At 41.0% G+C, this 19,505-nt stretch overlaps 1 protein-coding gene across 5 annotated transcripts in view; it reads right to left on the bottom strand.

The window, feature by feature from the left end:
* METTL8 (methyltransferase 8, methylcytidine) overlaps nt 1-19,505 on the bottom strand; it is an 89,190-nt gene that overhangs the window by 52,992 nt on the left and 16,693 nt on the right. For 2 of the 5 annotated variants that reach the window (XM_036421082.2, XM_045575306.1), the window contains exons 2-3: nt 6,517-6,671; nt 839-2,291 (exon numbers count right to left, since the gene is read on the bottom strand). In XM_036421082.2, coding sequence (XP_036276975.1) covers nt 1,166-2,291; nt 6,517-6,659 — 1,269 coding nt within the window. In that variant the 5' untranslated portion in view covers nt 6,660-6,671 and the 3' untranslated portion in view covers nt 839-1,165. Of the gene's footprint in view, nt 1-838; nt 2,292-6,516; nt 6,672-8,364; nt 8,452-19,505 lie in introns of those variants that run through there. The other 3 variants (XR_004984868.2, XM_036421084.2, XM_036421083.1) reach the window with 2 other exon arrangements.

Below are 19,505 nucleotides of genomic sequence, written 5' to 3'. Positions count from 1 at the left end.
GTTGGGGGCAATCAAGCCTGCAGGGGAGGTCAGTTAGGGGTGACCAGGCCGGCAGAGGAGGGAAGTTGGGAGCAACCAGGCCTGAAGGGAAGGGCAGTTGGGAGGGACCCAGGCCTGCAGGGAAGAGCAGTTATGGAGGACCAGGCCTGCAGAGTAGTGCAATTAGGGGTGACTAGGAAAGCAGGGGAGGGCAGTTAGGGGTAAACAGGACTGCAGGGGAGGGCAGTTAGGGGCAATCAGGATGGCAGGGGAGCAGTTAGGCATCAATCAGGCTTGCAGGGGAGTGCTTAGGGGGTGATCAGGCTGCAGGCAGAAGCAGTTAGGGGCAATCAGGAAGGCAGGCAGGTGAGCAGTTGGGAGCCAGCATCCTGGATTGTGAGAGGGTTGTCCAACTGCACATGTAGGCCCAGGATTGGGCCTAAATGGGCTGTCAGACTTCCCTTGAGGGGTTCCAGATTGGACAGGGTGCAGGCTGGGCTGAGGGACACCTCACTACCCCCCATGCATGAATTTGGTGTACCGGGCCCCTAGTAGTTTATAATTTTTTAGTAGCCACATTTATTTTTTTAAAGTATATACTTTATTGATTTTTTTACAGAGAGGAAGGGAGAGTGGTAGAGAGTTAGAAACATCAATGAGAGAGAAACATGGATCAGCTGACTCCTGCACACCTCCTACTGGGGATGTGCCGGCAACCAAAGTACATGCCCTTGACCGGAATCAAACCTGCGACCTTTCAGTCTGCAGGCTGACTTTCTATCCACTGAGCCAAACTGGTTAGGGCTAATAGCAACATTTAAAAAAAGTGAAAAAGAGTGAAATTAATTTTATTTATTTATTTATTTATTTATTTATTTTTATTATCAACAGAAACTTCATTTCTCATTGATTTGGGAACAATGGAAGGGTAGATGGAAAGAAGTTGGGAGGGAGGTAGAAAGAGTTCTAGGAAGAGGAAGGGTTGGATTGAGGGAGATGACAAATATATACAGGACAAAGGGGCAATTCTTAAGAAGGAGATATTGAATGAGGGAGCAGTAATAGGGGGCACACAATTAAAAATCAGCCACAGTTGGGGTGACGGGAGCATTGGGCCCAGGCTGGTTGGAAAAGGGGAAGTCAGTACAATTTAGGGCTACAGGACATCTGGCGTTCTGTCAGGGTATTAGGGCTCAGGTTTCAGGGTGTAACATGGGGGAGCCCAAGAGGAGCTACGCTGGCTGCAGGGTGAGCCCCCAGGCCCCTCCTCTAGAGCATCCCCTTTTGGGGGAATCTCACTGATGTGGCAGAGCCTTTCACTGTAGTCTGGCTGCAGGCTCTCCACCAGTTCCTTAGACACACCACTCCAGGCCGAAAAGTTCCCATGGTATTTGATAACCAGGTCCTCTAGGCTCTTGAGGCTAGGAACGTGGGACACAGTCCTTTCCAGCCAGCAGTACACAAAGATGAGGCAAACAATCAGTCCCACAGAGCCAAGGGGGATGAGCACCGCTTCCAGTGCAAACAAGGATGGGGGCTCTAGGGGCTTCTTTGAAATATGGCTGCCCCAGTGGATCGGTTGGCTCCACTCACTCCAATGCTGAGCATTTCCACAGAGTGGGTTATAGCGACTCCGAACACGAAACGTGTAGAGTTTCTGCCCGTCCACGCTAGGCAAGGAGAAGCTACAGCTGTGGCCCACTAACTGTTCAATCCAGCTGCGGTCCTGGCCGCTCCGGTACTGCACCAGGTACTCCAAACAGCGGCCCAGGTCTCCGTTGCTCCACCTCAGTTCCAGCTGGGATTCAGTCAGGTTGTGAAGTGTTAGGTTCTCCGGAGCCCAGGGAATCACCAGATCCTTCAGGGTTAGCCTCTTTTGGGTCTTCCTCCCAAGTGCCTGTGGGTCCTGGAGCTGTACCACAAATGTCTGGTAGAGACGGATCTCCTCTTTTCCCAACCAGCAGCCGGAGGTGATCTCTGAGGAGTATAGATAGTGGCCACACTCCTGGACTTTGTCATGACCGGAGTTCCCGTACCAATAGTGCAGAGTCAGGTTGGTGGGCCGAGGCTCGGAGCTGCTGTCCCAAGTGCAGTTCATGTACTCGACATTGAATACAAAACACTGAACCTCTGGGAGGGGCAGGGTGGAAACACTGAGGGCTCCAGGGAGTAAATGAGCTTCATTTCCATTGGGTGTGAGGACTGTGGGGGTCAGCCCCATCCCAAAGAGAGGCAGCTGCAGGAATAAGAGGAATCTGAATGGCAGTGGTTGCTTCAACACGGCACTCTTGTTCTTCGTTCTCTGGGTGGTACTGTCAAGAGTGAAATTAATTTAAAAAATACATCTTATTTAATTCAATATACCCCCAATATCATCTTAACATATAATTCAATATAAAAATTAACAAATGATATATTTTAACTTTTTTGTATTAAGTCTTCAACATGTTACAGCAAATCTCAACTCAGACTAACCAGGTTGCAAACCCTCAATAATCACAGGTGGCTGGCTAGTGGCTACCATTTGTACAGTAGAGGACTAATTAATAAATGGTCAACCTATTTCCTTTGTTTTTATTTTTTTTAAATGTATTTATTTTTAATCATTACCTGAGGATATGTTTTTTATTGATTTTTATTTTATTTTATTATTATTATTTTTAAAATATATTTTATTGATTTTTGTACAGAGAGGAAGGGAGAGAGATAGAGAGTCAGAAACATCGATGAGAGAGAGTCATCGATCAGCTGCCTCTTGCACACCCCCTACTGGGGATATGCCCGCAACCAAGGTACATGCCCTTGACCGGAATCGAACCCGGGACCCTTCAGTCCCCAAGCCGACGCTCTATCCATTGAGCCAAACCGGTTTCGGCTGTTTTTATTTTTTAATGGCTAATAATTCTTTATTGTTGAGTGTATTAAAGATGTCCCTCTGCGTTTTCCCCCCCCCATTGCCTTCCCCCACTTGGATCCTGCCCCGCCTTTACCACCCTATAGTCTGTGTCCATGGGTAATGCATGGCTCATCTCTTCCCACCCACTCCTCTGAGATTCTGTTCCACATTTCCACGTCTCTGGCTCTATTTTATTCAACAGTTTATTTTGTTCATTAGGTTCCTTATTCATTTATTTTGATTTTTAGATTCAATTGTTGATAGATATGTATTTATTGCCATTTTTTGTTCATATTCTCCTCCTTCTTCAAGTAGATCCTTCAACATTTCATATAATACTGGTTTGGTGGTCATGAACTCCTTTAACTTTTTCTTGCCTATGAAGCTCTTTATCTGACCTTCTATTCTAAATGATAGCTTCTATTCTAGATGATAGCTTTGCTGGGTAGAGTAATCTTGGTTTTAGGACCTTGCTTTTTATAAATTTGAATATTTCTTGCCACTCCCCCTGGCCTACTAAGTTTCTGTTGAGAAGTCAGCTAACAGCTGTATGGGCACTCCCTTCTACAAGGGAGCAAAAAAAAAAAAAAAAAAAAGAAAGAAAGAAAGAAAGAAAGAAAGAAAGAAAGAAAGAAAGAAAGAAAGAAAGAAAGAAAATGAAGATAGTGTAAGGAGCCTTTGGGACTACTAACTGCTTTTCTCTTGCTGCTTTTAAGATTCTTTCTTTGTCTTTAATCCTTGGCATTTTATGATATGTCCTGATGTGGACCTATTTGTGTTCCTCCTGTTTGGGACTCTGCACTTCCTGGACTTGCTTCTGTCACCAGGTAGGGGAAGTTTTCTGTCATTCTTTCTTCAAATAGGTTTTCAATTTCTTTCTCTTTCTTCTTCCAGCACCCCATGATGCGAATATTCATACGCTTGAAGTTGTCCCAGAGGCTCCTTACACTATCTTCATATTTTTGGATTCTTTTTGCTCTTTTGAGCGGGTGTTGCTTTTTGCTCTTTTGAATGGACTTGCTTCCTCATATTCCAAATCGCTGATTTGAGTCTCGGCATCCTCTACTGTTGATTCCCTGTAAATTATTCTTCATCTCAGTTAGTATATCTTTCATTTTTGACTGGTCCTTTTTTATGTTGTTGACATTCTAAGTCCATTGAAGTTCTCATTAAGTTTCTTGAGCCTCCTTATAACCATTGTTTTTAACTCCATATCCAGTAGTTTGCTTGTGTCCATTTCATTTAGTTTTTTTCTCTCTAGAAATTTCTCCTGTTCTTTCATTTGTGACATGTTTCTTTGTCTCTGCATTTTGGCTGCATCCCTGTGTTTGTTTCTATGTATTAGGTAGAGCTACTATGTCTCTTGGAATTGGTAGAGTGGCCTTGTGTAGTAGGTGTCCTGTAGGGCCTAGTTGCTCAGCCTCCCCAGTCACCTGAGCTGGGTATTCTAGGTGTGGCTCCTATGTGGGCTGTGTGCAATGATCTGGTGTAGTTGAGGCTTGATTGCTGTTGTTATCACTAGGAGGAATGGGCCTCCAGGGCAATTGGCTGTGAGGACCAGTTGTGACTATAGTAGAAGAGCTGCTGTGTAAGAGATACCCCTATAGAACAGGACTTGCTTCAGTGGGGTTTTGGTGCTCACTGGTACCACCCCTTGAGTGTGTCACTCGTGGATATGATAACAGTTGTAATCTGGCATGACCTGAAGTTGTCCACCAGCACTGGTTCTGGGGCCTCTTGAAAGGTGCAAATTCAGCCACTGTCTATGCCCTGCCTGGAGCTATAGAATGATCTGCAGATGGCTGCTACTTGTGTTGGGCTTGTAGGTACCTAGGAGGGGCAAAGCTGTGAACCTTGCCAAGCTGCTGCTAGTGCTGAGCCTGGGGTATCAAGAGGTATGGGGCACCCTGAGTCCAGCTGCTACTTGTTTGAGAAATTTTAGGAAAGTCTGAAGCTTGAGCCAGGACAGGCCATTCATATGGAAAAGCCACTGCAAACAGCTTGGGTGAGGCTCCAAATTGGATGGGGTGAGATCTCAGGGCTGGGAAAACAGATTGATTAAGACTCAGCTATGATGCCTGCCAGTGAGCTCTGTGTGTAGGGAGATCTTAGCGGAGGAACAATGACCTCTGCCAGCACTTTTGTCTAGGAGACAGCTGCACCCGCACCCCTTGCAATTCCTGCCCCGATGACAGACAATTTAGTTCCTTCCTGTATGGCTTTCAATCCTTTCAAACTGCTGTTCCAGTGCTGGAGCTCCAAGGGAGTGAGTCTGAATAAGTCCGTGTGCCGGCCCTTAAAGAGGAATTGCCTGAGACTCCAGCAGCCTCTGTGTTACTCAGCCACAATCCCCACTGGTTTTATAGCCTGAAGTTATGGGGACTTCTCTTCCCAGCTCTGGAGGCCTGGGCTGGGGGTCTGGTGTGGGGCTGGGACCACTTGCTCTTCATGGGAGGCCTCCTCAGCCAAGATATCCCTCTCACTTAAAAACACCACACATGGGTGTCAGACCAGCCCATTTAGCCCCTCCGACAAGTCTCAATGTCCTTTCTTCTTTAATTCTCTAGTTGTAGGTTTTCTATGTAGACATATTTTAGGCGGTTCTGAATGATGGTTGTTCTGTATTTTAGTTGTAATTTTGATGTGGTTGTGGGAGGATGTGAGTACTGCGTTTACCTACACTACCATCTTGCTGTTTCTCCTCAACCTACTTCCTTTAAAAATTTATATTGCTGCAATAACAATTTAAAAAATCCACAAATCACTTTCCTAGCCCTAGATACTTTGTTCTCCGAAGGTAGTCAGAAAGTAATTTTGTCTGCAGATATCGTGCAACTTCACATCTTTAGCCCTGGTTCCTTTCCCTCTTCCCAGTGGCAGAGCCTGTGTTCAGGACATTTCCCCCAGAATGTTCTGCTCCCGAAGCCTATTCAAAAACACCTATAGTAGGTACTGGAGACCAAATAAATACTTCTAATCTGTTTCCCCACTTAAATAAATCCTCCTTTATATGTCAATTATATTTCAATAAAGCTGAAATTAAAAAAGAAAAAAGAAACCTTCAGACTATGCTAAAAGAGAAGTGATTTTGTATTGTTGAGTTGTTCTTACAAGGCATATACCAACAGGCCTTGTAAGAACATGCTAATCCCTTACAATTTGCTGCCTTGTATTGCTAATTATAAAAATTTTCTATAAACATCTCTTTCCAAATAGAGGGTAGATTTCCTGAAAGCATGGACTAGGGTCATACCAGTGTGTTCTTCTAGGTGTTTAGTAAGCAGCAAGTACTGAATATACATTTGCTGGCTGACAAGTACTTGCAAAGAAGAAGGGCCTGTGGGGCAGGAGGAAGGTTCTACCTAGAAAAGAGGCCTGGAGTGATAACTCTAGCAAACCAGGATCAGGGTGAGCAGGGAGGGCCTGCAAGAACCCCAAAGCTGAGGAAAGCACTGTGAAGTTTCACTTTTCTAATTCCATTTGCGAAGAAGTTAGAACTGGCAACTCTTAAATTAGGATCAGTGAGCCTCAACCACTTAAATGATCAGCATTAAAAATCCTTTCTTGGCACTAAATGAAAATAGTACCACTGTTGATGTTTAATATACACACATAATATCAGACCAAAGAAGATAACTCACCACATGTTGTGCTCAAAAACTTTGGCTGGGTCAGTTAGAATCCTTGATCCCAGAGGGACTGCTGGGTGATAACCACTTTGGTATCTCTGTGGCACATTTCTTATCCTTAGATAGGAAATCCAATTTCTCCAAATCCCATTCATCCTAATTAGTACCTAAAAAATTACAAACAATTAATCAGTCAATATGAATTGAACAGTATACTGTTTATCTAATACCCAAAAATTGGTCCAAAAGATTTACAACTTGTGAAAGAACATGCAAACTAATAACTAATACATTTTTATTGATTTCAGAGAGGAGAGAAAGATAGAAACATCAATGATGAGAATAATTGATCAGCTGCCTCCTGCGGGCCCCCTACTTGGGGATCAAGCCTGCAACTCAGGTATATGCCCTGACCGAGAATCAAACCATGACGTCCTGGTTCATAGGTTGATGCTCAACCACTAAGCCACACTGGCTGGGCAAACCGAATGACTTTAAATGAAAGATGGGCATGATAGTTTTTATTCTTAAGTATTTTCAGGCTGAGAAGGGAAAAGAGTATTCAGTGTTCGACATTGGCTGACAATCTTTATAAATCACAGCCTTGACAAACTTTGCCTTGTTTGGCATTTGCTTACTTAATTTTTAGCATGTGGCCAAAGCACGTAAACTAAGAATCTGGATTTTGAGTATTAAAAAGTTTTAAGTGATTTCATTATTCTTGTGTCCAGGAAAACATTTTTCTAGAAATTTTGTGATCACTAGACCAAAATCCCAAGAACTATAGTAGTAGAATAAGAAAACAAACCTATTATCTCATTCCCTGGGCTGATTTAAATAATATGAAAATTAGTCAAATAAATAAGGACATATTTTATTAAGATATGATCCCAGCCATTCTTGACTCTAACGACCCTGTATACATAAACTTTTTTAAAAAATATATATTTTTATTGATTTTTCACAGAGAGGAAGGGAGAGGGATGGAGAGGTAGAAAAATCGATGAGAGAGAAACATCGACCAGCTGCCTTCTGCACACCCCCTACAGGGGATGTGCCTGCAACCAATGTACATGCCCTTTACCGGAATCGAACCTGGGACTTTTCAGTCTGCAGACCGAGGCTCTATCCATTAAGCCAAACCGGTTTCGGCTACATATACTTTTAAGAATAGTCAAGTCTTGCCAAAACCGGTTTGGCTCAGTGGATAGAGCGTCGGTCTGCAGACTGGAAGGTCCCAGGTTTGATTCCGGTCAAGGGCATGTACATTGGTTGCGGGCACATCCCTGGTGTGGGGTGTGCAAGAGGCAGCTGTTAGATGTCTCTCTTCAATCGATGTTTCTAGCTCTCTAGCTCTCTCTTCTCCCTTCCTCTCTGTAAAAAATCAATAAAATATATTAAAAAAAAAAAAAAAAAAAAAAAAGAATAGTCAAGCCTGGAGTTGCTTAGTGTTGAGCTTCGACCTATGAACCCGGAGACCATGCTTCGATTTCTGGTCAGGGCATATGCCGGGAATTGTGGGCTTGATCCCTAGTGTGGGGCGTGCAGGAGGCAGCCAATTAATGATTCTCTCTCATCACTGATGTTTCTCTCTCTTCCTCTCTTTTCCATTCTGAAATCAATAAAAATATATATATATATATTTTTTTAAAGAATAGTCAATACATTTGCAAAATAGGTTTCCCTGTACAAAACACATGTTTTAATTCTAGCGCATCAGTTGCCTAGCCAAATCCATCCCCATTTCTGGAAGAACAATCTAAACATTTAATTAGTATGTCATCTTAATTATGTATTGGCAAATATGTCAGTTTAAAACATTTATGGAAAAGTCTAAAAAAGAAGCTCTAAAGATCTTACTTTTTCCAGTAAGAATCCATTGTAATACAGCTCGACATTTCACTCCTATTCAGTTGTGCACCACGACATTCAGCCTAATGCTGTAAGCTGTCAGGTAGAAACAGATGCTGTAAGGTGTGTGTACATAACATGCACTAGAGACTATCCAAGGTGCTATTAGGCATAAAAATGACATGTATTGTACACTCTTTACCACCTTATTGAAAGTCAATGGGTTTTAAGACCGTGAATTTCAAAATGAACTGCAGAGTGTCAAAAACATCTCATTGTGTTTTCAACATAAAATTCAAAATTTTCCATTAAAAAAAAAAAAAGCTTAGTTACACACACCAAAAAGACTGTAATGGTTCTATTCATACGTGACTAACAATGATGAAAAATAAAACATTCAATAGCTAGTGCTGATCTCCTGTTTTTTGTTTGCTTTCCCTTCTCCACTAGATGCAAGCTCCTTGCTTGGCTGAAGCAATAAGGCAAATGCTCTGCCTACCACTCCCTTTCCTCTGCTATGCCTTTGTTCTTTTCTCCTGCCAGTGTGCCACGTAAGACTAACAAACCCGATTATTTTTAGACCTCTCTTTCTGCACTGAATACTACTCATAAAATCTCTATGCTGAAAAGTAGAAACTGATTACACCGAGAGAGGCAATTCATGCTCAAAAGTGTAAAAGATGTAAACGTTTTTCCACCCAAATCAAAATAAAATTTCAGTCTTTCAAATAATCATGTGATACTTATCTATATCTACATATAGAAAAGGAAGAGAGAGAAAAAATAATATATTGAGCTTCTCCCACTATAAATGACCAAGAACCTCTATACACAGTTGGAGACAAAAAGTCATAAGCAGATTGGATATTAGGCAATTCAGGAAAATGTCAGAGAGTATACAGTGTGGCCAGGTCCTAAGTATGAGGCAATTTGTCCTGCTTAGGCAGCAGTTTTTCTAATTAACTATATAAGCATCTTTATTTTTATCATCTGCAACAGTCACAGCTTAGCTCTTTATATTTTTATTAATAAAAATTACTAAGATCCTTACAGTGTGGAAGAAGGAAGTGACAGAAGAGTGTGACAGTATACAGGCAGCTATCCAGTTACATTGACTGTAGTGGTAGAGAAATATGTGCTTCATGTTATGACTATCTTGATAGCTTAATGCAGTGTTTTTCAACCTTTTTTGGGCAAAGGCACACTTGTTTCATGAAAAAATTCACGAGGCACACCACCATTAGAAAATGTTAAAAAATTTAACTCTGTGCCTATATTGACTATATATAAAGTAATTCTCTTGAATAGGAATCAAATAAACACAAAGAAAGTATTTTATAATTACTTTATTATGAAATATTAAGTAAACAAAATAGTGAAAAATTATAAAATTCTTGTCTTGTCTGCACCTACGGCACACCAGGCAACATCTCGTGGCACACTAGTGTGCCGCGAAACAGCGGTTGAAAAACGCTGGCTTAATGTTTACTAGGCCATGATTCTACTTTGTGATGTGGGGGAGAAGGGGGAAGAGCAGGGTGAGCCAGAATCCCAGTGGAGACAGTTGGTTTCTGCTATCAGAGCGTCCCACTCCTTTTATGTACCCACTTTTAACTCTCTTGGTATACCCTAATTTGGATAAAGGATTAACTAAGGTATTATTTGCAAAATGAAGCTGTATGGGTAAGTAGTATTTTTATTTAAAATAACACAAAGAAGCCGAAGCCGGTTTGGCTCAGTGGTAGAGCGTCGGTCTGCAGACTGTAGGGTCCCAGGTTCAATTCTGGTCAAGGGCATGTACATTAGTTGCAGGCACATCCCCGGTGGGGGGGGGGGGGTTGCAAGAGGCAGCTGGTCGATGTTTCTCTCTCATGGACGTTTCTAGCTCTCTATCTCTCTCCCTTCCTCTCTGTAAAAAATCAATAAAATATATTTAAAAAACAAACAAACAAACAAAAATACCACCTCTTCAAAAAATAAAATAAAATAACACAAAGGAGTACAGCTAAAATTGTTCCATTCACTGGAAAGAAGGAAGAACAGAGGAAATAAACACAGATGGGACAATTAGTAATCAAAGACCAAGGAGGCATATATATAAACCCAAACATATCTTACATTCAATATAAATGAACTCTAATGAAAATACATGGATTGTTAATTTGTACAAAAAAAAGCAAGAACCCACTATATACTGTCTATAAGAGAAACACTTTAAATATAAAAATACAAATATATTACAATATTAAAAAGAGATACATGCAAATACTGCATGAGAAGTACTGGTGAAGCTATATTAATAGACAAAGTAGGCTTTTAAAAAAGACTATTTCAGAGCTAAAATGGGACATTTAATAATGATGAGCCAATTTATCAAGAGATAACAATCCTAAATGTGCATGTATATAATAACAAAGCTTTAAAATACATGAAGCAAAAACGAGCACAATTTTTTAAAAGATGAAATTAACAAATTCACAATAATACCTGGAGATTTTAATAACCCTCTCTCAGCAATAAATAGAACACTAAGAAACAAACGATCAAAAAATCAATAAAGATAGAAAAGATTGAGCATTATCAGCTTAATTTAAATGACACAGAAAGAACAATATCTAATAACAGCAGAACACACATTCTTTTCCAGTGAACATGGAACATTTAAAATGCCAAGGTAGACCCTAAAAAAAGACCATATATGCCAGGCTATAAAACAAGTCTCAATAAATTCCAAAGTATTAAAATCATATAGAGTATGCTTTTTGATCATAATAATAATGGTAATATTTTTTATTAATTGACTTATTAATAAATATATTTCCTTATCTCTAATAGTAATTTTCTTGAACTATACTTTGTCTAATACTAATATAACCCCACCAACTGTCTTATGCATTGTTTATGGCATATCTTATAAAATATGTATTTATATGTTTACATTTAAAGTGCTTCTCTTACAGAAGCAAATTGTTGATTTTTCCTTTTCTATCCAAACATAATAATATCTAGAAAAATTCCTAACTATTTAGAAATTAAGCAACACATTCTAAATAACCTATGGGTCAAAGATTTATGTGAGTTAGTAAATGTTAAGGCAAACTAGAAAATATGTTAATTGAATAATAAAGAAATCTTATGGGATGTAATGTTACCAAAGCCATGTTTAGAGGAATATTTATTAGAAAGAAAGAAACATCTCAAATCAATGATCTCAGCTTAAATCTTAAAAAAGACAGCTCAGCTGGTGTGGCTCAGTGGTTGAGCATCAACCCTTGAACCAGGAGGTCATGGCTTGATGCTGGGTCAGGGTAGGCCCAGGTTACGGGCTCTATTCCCAGTGGGAGTCAGCCAATTACTCTAGTTCAGAGCAGAGACGTACGAAGACAAGAAGGATCCCCACAAATCCTTGTTAGGTGTTTGGGTTTTTATTTATAGTTGAAAGCCACTGAAAAGGTTTGGGGTCCTGATTCTTCATCTAACTTAGTTTAAACTAATTCTGCCATATCAAATTCTGTCCCTATACTCAAGTGGTATTTTTTTATTTTTACTTACTTTGCCTATAGGTTTCGACTTCCTTCGAAACCACAGAGCCATGGCTCTCTGAGATCTCAATGCCAAGACTCAGTCATGAATAGTCAGTTGGCAAAAGCAATCATTAAGGAACAGATCCAGAAAAGAACTGCAGCTCTTAGGAGTACTGGAGCAACAGAATTTCACTGTATAAACAGCATTTATGATGCTATCAAGTACACACAGGTGTGCCAAGAAGAGCTGACACACTTCCAGCTAGGTAAGAGTGCCTATTTTAGAATGCAAGGATAAAACAAAGGGTCTTGATATAGTATGACACGCCAAGGAGAAGATGGCTTTAATACTTAGTAGTTTGCTGGGCCCACCACTATCACCACATTGTGCTAGTAGCAAAAGAACAGCCCTAGGTATGGAAGGACAATTTGTGGAGAAGAGATCTCTGCTCTAGCTCTAGATTTGGGCTGGATGTTTTGCTTCCCACTAAAATGGAGCCTTTTTCACAATGACTCACACATCTGCCTTACTAAACCAACTAACTATAACAAACTCTACCACCATAGGTAAAATATATGTACAAGGGTATTTCATGTTACAAACATGAAAGTATTTCTTAAATAACTGCAAATCCTATTTATTTATAATAACAGTTTTAAGTACTGTTTAAATAAAAAGGATAATTTTAGTTAAAGAAAATACTTCATAATATATCAATATTTTGCAAATTGGAAAATATCTTTGAGGAAACAAAGCACTAATTCTAATTTATTTTTCATGGAAATCAGAATTTTTAAAAATGTTTACCACATTTAAGGCCCTAGTCTAAGCACTTTGCATGTATTATCTTATTTGACTTCTATTTCCCTATCAAGAGGCACTATTTTTATACTCATACTAGAGGCAGGGTGCACGAAATTCGTGCACGGGGGGTGGGGGTGTCCCTCAGCCCAGCCTGCATCCTGTTTAATCTGGGACCCCTCGAGGGATGTCTGATTGCCTATTTAAGACCAATCCCACAGAACTGCTGGCTTCCAACTGCTCGCCTGCCTGCCTTCCTAATTGCCCCTAGCTCCTTCTGCCTGCCAGCCTGATCACTCCTAACCACTCCCCTGCCAGCCTGATTGATGCCTATCTGCTCTCCTGCCAGCCTGTTTGCCCTAACTGTCCTTCCCTGCAGGCCTGGTCCCCCTCAACTGCTCTCCCCTGCAGCCCTGGGTCCCTCCCAACTGCCCTTCCCTTCAGGTCTGGTTGCCCACAACTTCACTCCTTTGCTGGCCAGGTCACCCCTAACTGACCTCCCCTTCAGGCTTGATTGCCCACAACTGCCCTGCCTTGCAGGCCAACTGCCCTCCCCTGCTGGCCATCTTGTGATGGCCATCTTGTGTCCACATGGGGGCAGGATCTTTTACTACATGGGGGCAGCCATCTGGTGTGTTGGAGTGATGGCCAATCTGCATATTACTCTTATTAGATAGGACAGAGGCCTGGTGCATGGTTGGGGGCCAGCTGGTTTGCCCTGAAGGGTATCCCGGATCAGGGCGGGGATTCCCTTGGGGAGTGGGGTGGCCTGGGAGAGGGGCCTGTGGTGGTTTGCAAGCCAGCCACGCTTTCCCTGGCAACCCAAGTGGAGGCCCTGGTATCTAGGGCTTATTTATCTTCTACAATTGAAACTTTGTAGCCTGGAGCGGAGCCAAGCCTCCCTCTTGTTCCTGTGGCGGCAGCCATTTCTGTTGGGACTTATGTATCTTCTATAATTGAAACTTTGTAGTCTTAAGCAGAGGCCTGGGCTGGCCAGGGTGTGCAGAAAGCTTGGCTTCCTCCATCGCTGGGGCAACCCTAACCTCCTGCTCTTTCCAGCTCTGTGGCTGCCCCCATTTCTGTTTGGATTTATGTATCTTCTATCATTGAAACTTTGAAGCGTTGAGTGGAGGCCTAGGCCAGCAAAGGCAGACAGAAAGCTTGGCTTCCTCCATTGCCAAGGAAACCCAGGCCTCTATCTTGCTCTCTGTGGCAGTAGCCATCTTGGTTGGGTTTATTTGCATATTCGCTGATTGGCTTTTGGGTGTGGATTGGAGTAATGGTTGTAACGGAGTGATGGTTAATTTACATATTACTCTTTTATTAGATATGATTACAGAAGAAACCTCCATATGGGATGAAGTAATATGGTAAAGTCACCCATTCAATAATTGATGGGGCTTCGATTTGGACCCAAGCAGTCTAACTGGAGATCCCATACTCTGACTTGACTTTTTTGTGTGTGTGAACATTTTTATTATTCACATACGTACAATTCACCCATTTGTGTTCCACTTTTGTACCCTATACAAGCAAGAAGGATCATAGTACTGATTCTCCAGTCAGCTCTGGGTTGCTAATTTATTGTAACTGACTTAAGGAGGCCAGAATTCCTTCTCTCCCTTCATCTCTCTCAATTCTGTTTCTTCTCTTGGGCCTTAATCAAATAGCAAGTAATGCCCCTGGGAGACACTAGTCCCCAGATTTAGGAGAAGCAGTTATTCTTTCCAGTCCTCACATTTCAAGGTACAAGCAAAGCACCCTCGCCTCACATAAATAATGTAACATTTTTAGTAACACCCAGTTCTTTTCAACTGGGCTACTTTTACTCAGCTGAGGAGTGGCAGCAAAGGAGGACATGTTTCCCTTGCTACTAAGCTTGATCCTAAGATTGCATTCTCACATCTTAATACTATTAGCACAGCACCAAAGAACTAGAGCACACAGTACTGCTGGTTGTTTGAATTATCCTTGGAGCACTTAGTTGGCTCTGAGCAAAAAGTATTTGTAAGGCTCCCCAAGGATTCCCAGTTGTCTCACTCGTGAAAATCTCGGGGGGAAAACTGCTGTAAAATATACTCTAAATGCCTGCCCTCCGTTTAAAAGTTAACTCCTCTTCCATATTTCCTGGGTTCTGAGCATCTTTCAACTGAACAAATTAGTGAGACATTCATGTTTTTACCTTTGTAATTGTTTAGCTTTTCTCAGCTGGGAAGCTGGTACAAGTTCTCATTCAGAGGAACAGTATCTTCTTGATAAAGCTGCACTGACATTACCTGAGAGGCTAGCATTAATGAGAGCAAATTAAAGTGCTATTGTTGTACTGTGTTGGAGAGTGAACGCCAACAGGTAAGAAACACTTGAGTATCAAATGCCCTGTGGTGAAAGCCCAAGCTTCAATTCACCCTGTAAATGTCAGTGAGCTCCGAGGGTGACCATCTGTGAGGTAAACAGTTCGGGCAACTTGTACAGCTTGTTTTCATCTTTCTTTGGATGGTTATAATTTCTTGGTATAAATAAGGTTATTAACAACAACAGAACAATAACATTACAGCAAGTATTTACAGAGCACTTTGATGTCAGTCACTGCAGCTTCAAAATGGGAAACTCGTGCTCAGTGTTTTGTTAAAGGCGGCCATCCCCTGCACTCACTCACAAAAAAGAAAGGCTACTGGGAATCACAAGTTACACACACACACACACACATATTATTGAGTTTTTACAGAGAGGAAGAGAAAGGGATAGAAAGCTAGAAACATCGATGAGAGAGAAACATCGATCTGCCTCTTGCACCTACCCCCCACTGGGGATGTGCTTGCAACCACGGTACATGCCCTTGACCGGAATCGAACCTGGGATCCCTCAGTCTGCAGACCAACGCTCAATCCACTGAGCCAAACCAGTTTCAGCTAACAAGTTATTTCTTTAAGGGTTTCATGTAACCCATCTCAAGCCTGCCTCAATCCAAAATACCTAAAGGGTATACTATTCTAATTACTCTGAAAGTTGTCTCTAAAAAACAGTATGCTGGACCAGAATGAAATCTGTTGTAAAATCATTCACCTCTTTTCACATTTGTGTGTGCTATACAGTAACTTCTGGAGGCATTCATTAGATTTGATGGGCTGATGAAGGAAATTAAGTTGCATTCATACTTTGTGTGTAATCAGTTCTTACAAATTCACATGGATGAGACTGATGGAACTTCTGTTTTTTTATTCATTACAAAAGTTCCTTAGTAAACGAGGTGAAGGAGATGCTTGTACCTTTTTGTAGGGTTTACCCAGACATGTTTGGACTAACACATCAAAAAGACTGTCGTGACACAAAATAAAATATTATTAAAAACTGAAGTCATAATAGATGAATATAACATTAGGGGATAAAAGTGTCCACATTTCACTTCCAAAGAAAAGTGAAATTTCCATAATTTCAAAAGATTGTGGGCTTTAGGTAGGCAGAGATTATAGCACTATAAATTATATTTTAAAGAATCACAAAAGTTATAACCTGCAAAAAAAGCAAGGCATACTGAACCATGGACTGTCAGGTAAAATTCTGACCGCTACACCATAGAAGGAACGACACAGAGAAAGGGCCAGAGAATTTTAAAAATAAAATTCATGGGAATGGCATAATTTCAACATGAGAACAGGCAAGCTGAAAGTTTCAGAAACCATATAGAATTTCTACAGGATTACGAGTAGGAGGCCAGAGTATATTAGATGTACTTTTCACCTATAACAGATGCTACTCCCATTGGGGTCACCTCTCTTCTCTTGTCTTGAACAGTCTTTTTTGGCCTGGCCTTCTGTCAGTCATCTGGCATTTTGTTCTTATTCAAAAGATCAGTCTTCCTAAAGACTCACCTCTCGGCTACTCTGCAGCTGGAGGAGACATGTGATTATGTTCTGGCTAAAGCTTTTGTTTAAAGGGAAAGGGGTCAGAAGATAGCTTGCTGTCACGGACACACCTGCCTCCTTCCTGAACTTAGATGTGATGCTGAGTACAGAGGAGGAATGGGGCCTGGTCCTTGATAGTACCACCTTCCCCTGGACTTCTTGCTAGATGAGAAAAAGAAATTCCAAATTTTATCCACAACCAGGTTTTCTGTTATTTTCATTCAAGGGGATTCTAACAAATAATAACCATTACTGTTAAGTCCTGGGAATCCAGGGGCAAATCCATTTGGTTCCTGCCTTCAAGAACCTTAACATCAAGTGAAGAAGTTGAGATGGAAACAAAGAGTCTGCTACATGTATAGCAGAGGTAGGTATGAGGTTCTACTAGAGCACAAAGGAATGAATAAGTCTATTGATAATGGCGAGGAAAAGCTTCCCAGTGGGGACAACATTGTGTTGGGTCTAAAAGAACAAGTGGGGATATTCCAAGAGGAGAAAGGTGAAAGCCAGAGCATCTCAGACAGAGGGATTAGTACAAATAAAGACAAAGAAGTATGAAAGTGCACGTTATAGTCAGAGAATAAAAAATAATTTGGAAAAATATGCTAATAACTTTGGAAATGAATAAGAGTCTATAATTAGCAATGTACTCCAGTTGATAAAAAGTTGAGAACTCTGAAACTAGTATATAGATATACTGGAATTGAACAACTCAGAAATAGGGAGCAAACAGTGGGAACCAAGTTTCTTAGCCTTTACTCTGCCAGCTGAGAGGACCTAGAAACAACCACAACCCACTGCAAAAAACACACACTAAGCACCCGGAACTTATTTCCTAGTATCATTCACTAATAAAGGGAACCAGGGCACTTTGGAGAAATGGCTAATTGTAGGACTGGGTGAGGGAATATAAGATAAATTTGTAGCATCTTTTAGTGCCAGAAAGTAGGAAAGTGCTCAAAACAATAAAACAAAACAATCACTTATCCTTTGAGGCAACATGGAGGGATCTGGAGAGCCAGTCAGAGAAAGACAAGTATCACATTGGCTCACTCATTTGTGGAATATAATGAACAAAATAAACTGATGAACAAAATAGATCCACAGATGTAGAAGCAGGGAACAGACTGTTGAATCTCAGAGGGAAGGCAGGGTTGGGTGGGGAGAGTGAGAAAAGGTCAACCATATATGCATGTATGTATATATGCATAACCCATGGACACCGACAATAATGTGGTGAAGGCCTTTTGAGTTTCTTAACCCATATCACCTAGTAACAAAAACAGTAACACTAGCAATGAGAAGGAAATGAGCCTCTTTGAATGAAAGGCTCTCGCAGTGTGGTTAGAAAGAACCACAAGGCCATAAACACCTATGAAAGAGAAACATTTTGAACAAAGACTAAAATGTGGACTCTTATCGAACATCTCATTTTAATATGAAGGTCATTATAATAATCTCCAACCCTTATTCTTCAGGAACAATCTCCTACTGGACTCAGGGTTTGTCAAACTAAGGCCCCATGACAAATTAAAAAAAAATTTTTTTTACATGAGGTTATGTTTGTTGAATTTAGAGAATGAAAGGGAGAGGGAAGGAGAGAAGAAAGGGGGTGAAAAAGAGGGAGAGAGAAACATCAATGTGAAAAACAATGATCGGCCACCACCCATATGTGCTCTGATTGGGGATCAAACCCACAACCTAGGTATGTGCCTGACCAGGAGTCAAACCTGATATCTTTTGGTGTACAGGACAAAGCTCCAACTAATTGAGCCCCAGCGCAGGACCCATAACTAATTTTTAAACTGTGGTTTTATAATCCTATATAATAAAAGCCTAATATGTTAAGTGCCCAGTCATGTATTCAATCAATCAAAGTCTAATATGCTAATGATATGCTAAGGCTGCTCAATTGCTCACAATGATGTGCATTAACCACCAGGGGGCAGATGCTCTGACCAGTAGGTTAGCTTGCTGCTGAGGTTCAGCTGATCAGGACTGAGAAGCTGCGCTGAACATGCCCTGGAGCCCTCCCACAGTCCCTCTCTGCCCCAATTGTGCACCGATGGGGTTCCTCAGCCTGGCTTGCACCCTCTCAAAATCCAGGACCCCTCAGAGGATGTAGGAGATCCGGTTTTGACCCCAATCGGAGGCCAGGCTGAGGGACTCCACTGGTGCACAAATTTGTGCACCGGGCCTCTAATAATAATAATCATCTAAGAAAATCAATAGGAACAAATATAAACTGCTACTTGACTTCAATGCCTGTGTTTGCATTTATGATCTTTCTGGCAGCAAGCAGCACAGATATAATATGAGTGATGCATCTGACATTACAGCACACTGTTAAAGATTCTGCAGTATTCTGAATAGAGAAAAGTGGTGAGGGAACTGAGAAGACACACAGCATAGTATGGATAGGCTGGAGTCCAAAAAGCCTGTGTGGCAGTGGTCAGTCAATTTATTGTTTATAATGAGCGCTGTAAATGAATTTTGGTGAAACACCAGCAGTCACATTATGATACTGCTAATTTGAATTTTACTGGCTTTGTGGTTATATCTCTCTTAGCTATTTTGATTTTGTCATTGAATAAGAGCTCTATGCAAAAGAAACTTATACCTCACTTATATAGTAATATACTAAAAATATTTTAAGTCAACCCAGGGGTCTGCAAATTTTTCTTTCTTTAAATGAGCGTTTATAAATTTTTCAACATTGAGAAATACAGCATCAGAAGATTCCACTCCAGAGCATTCTACTCTTATTCCTCTTTAATAGCAGGAATATCTCAAGAAGGGCAGAATCACCTCAATTCTCCTTGGAAAGCAATTTCAGGTGAAGAGGTGAAGGGTTTGAAATAAATTAAATCCAGGCTTTGTCACTTGCTATCAATATAACTTCTGATATATACTTACCGTATT

Source organism: Pipistrellus kuhlii, unplaced genomic scaffold (assembly GCF_014108245.1).
Source record: "Pipistrellus kuhlii isolate mPipKuh1 unplaced genomic scaffold, mPipKuh1.p scaffold_m20_p_7, whole genome shotgun sequence".
Classification (NCBI taxonomy): domain Eukaryota; kingdom Metazoa; phylum Chordata; class Mammalia; order Chiroptera; family Vespertilionidae; genus Pipistrellus; species Pipistrellus kuhlii.
The sequence above is the reverse complement of the archived record's forward strand: the minus strand, read 5'-3'. Positions and strand labels throughout refer to the sequence as shown.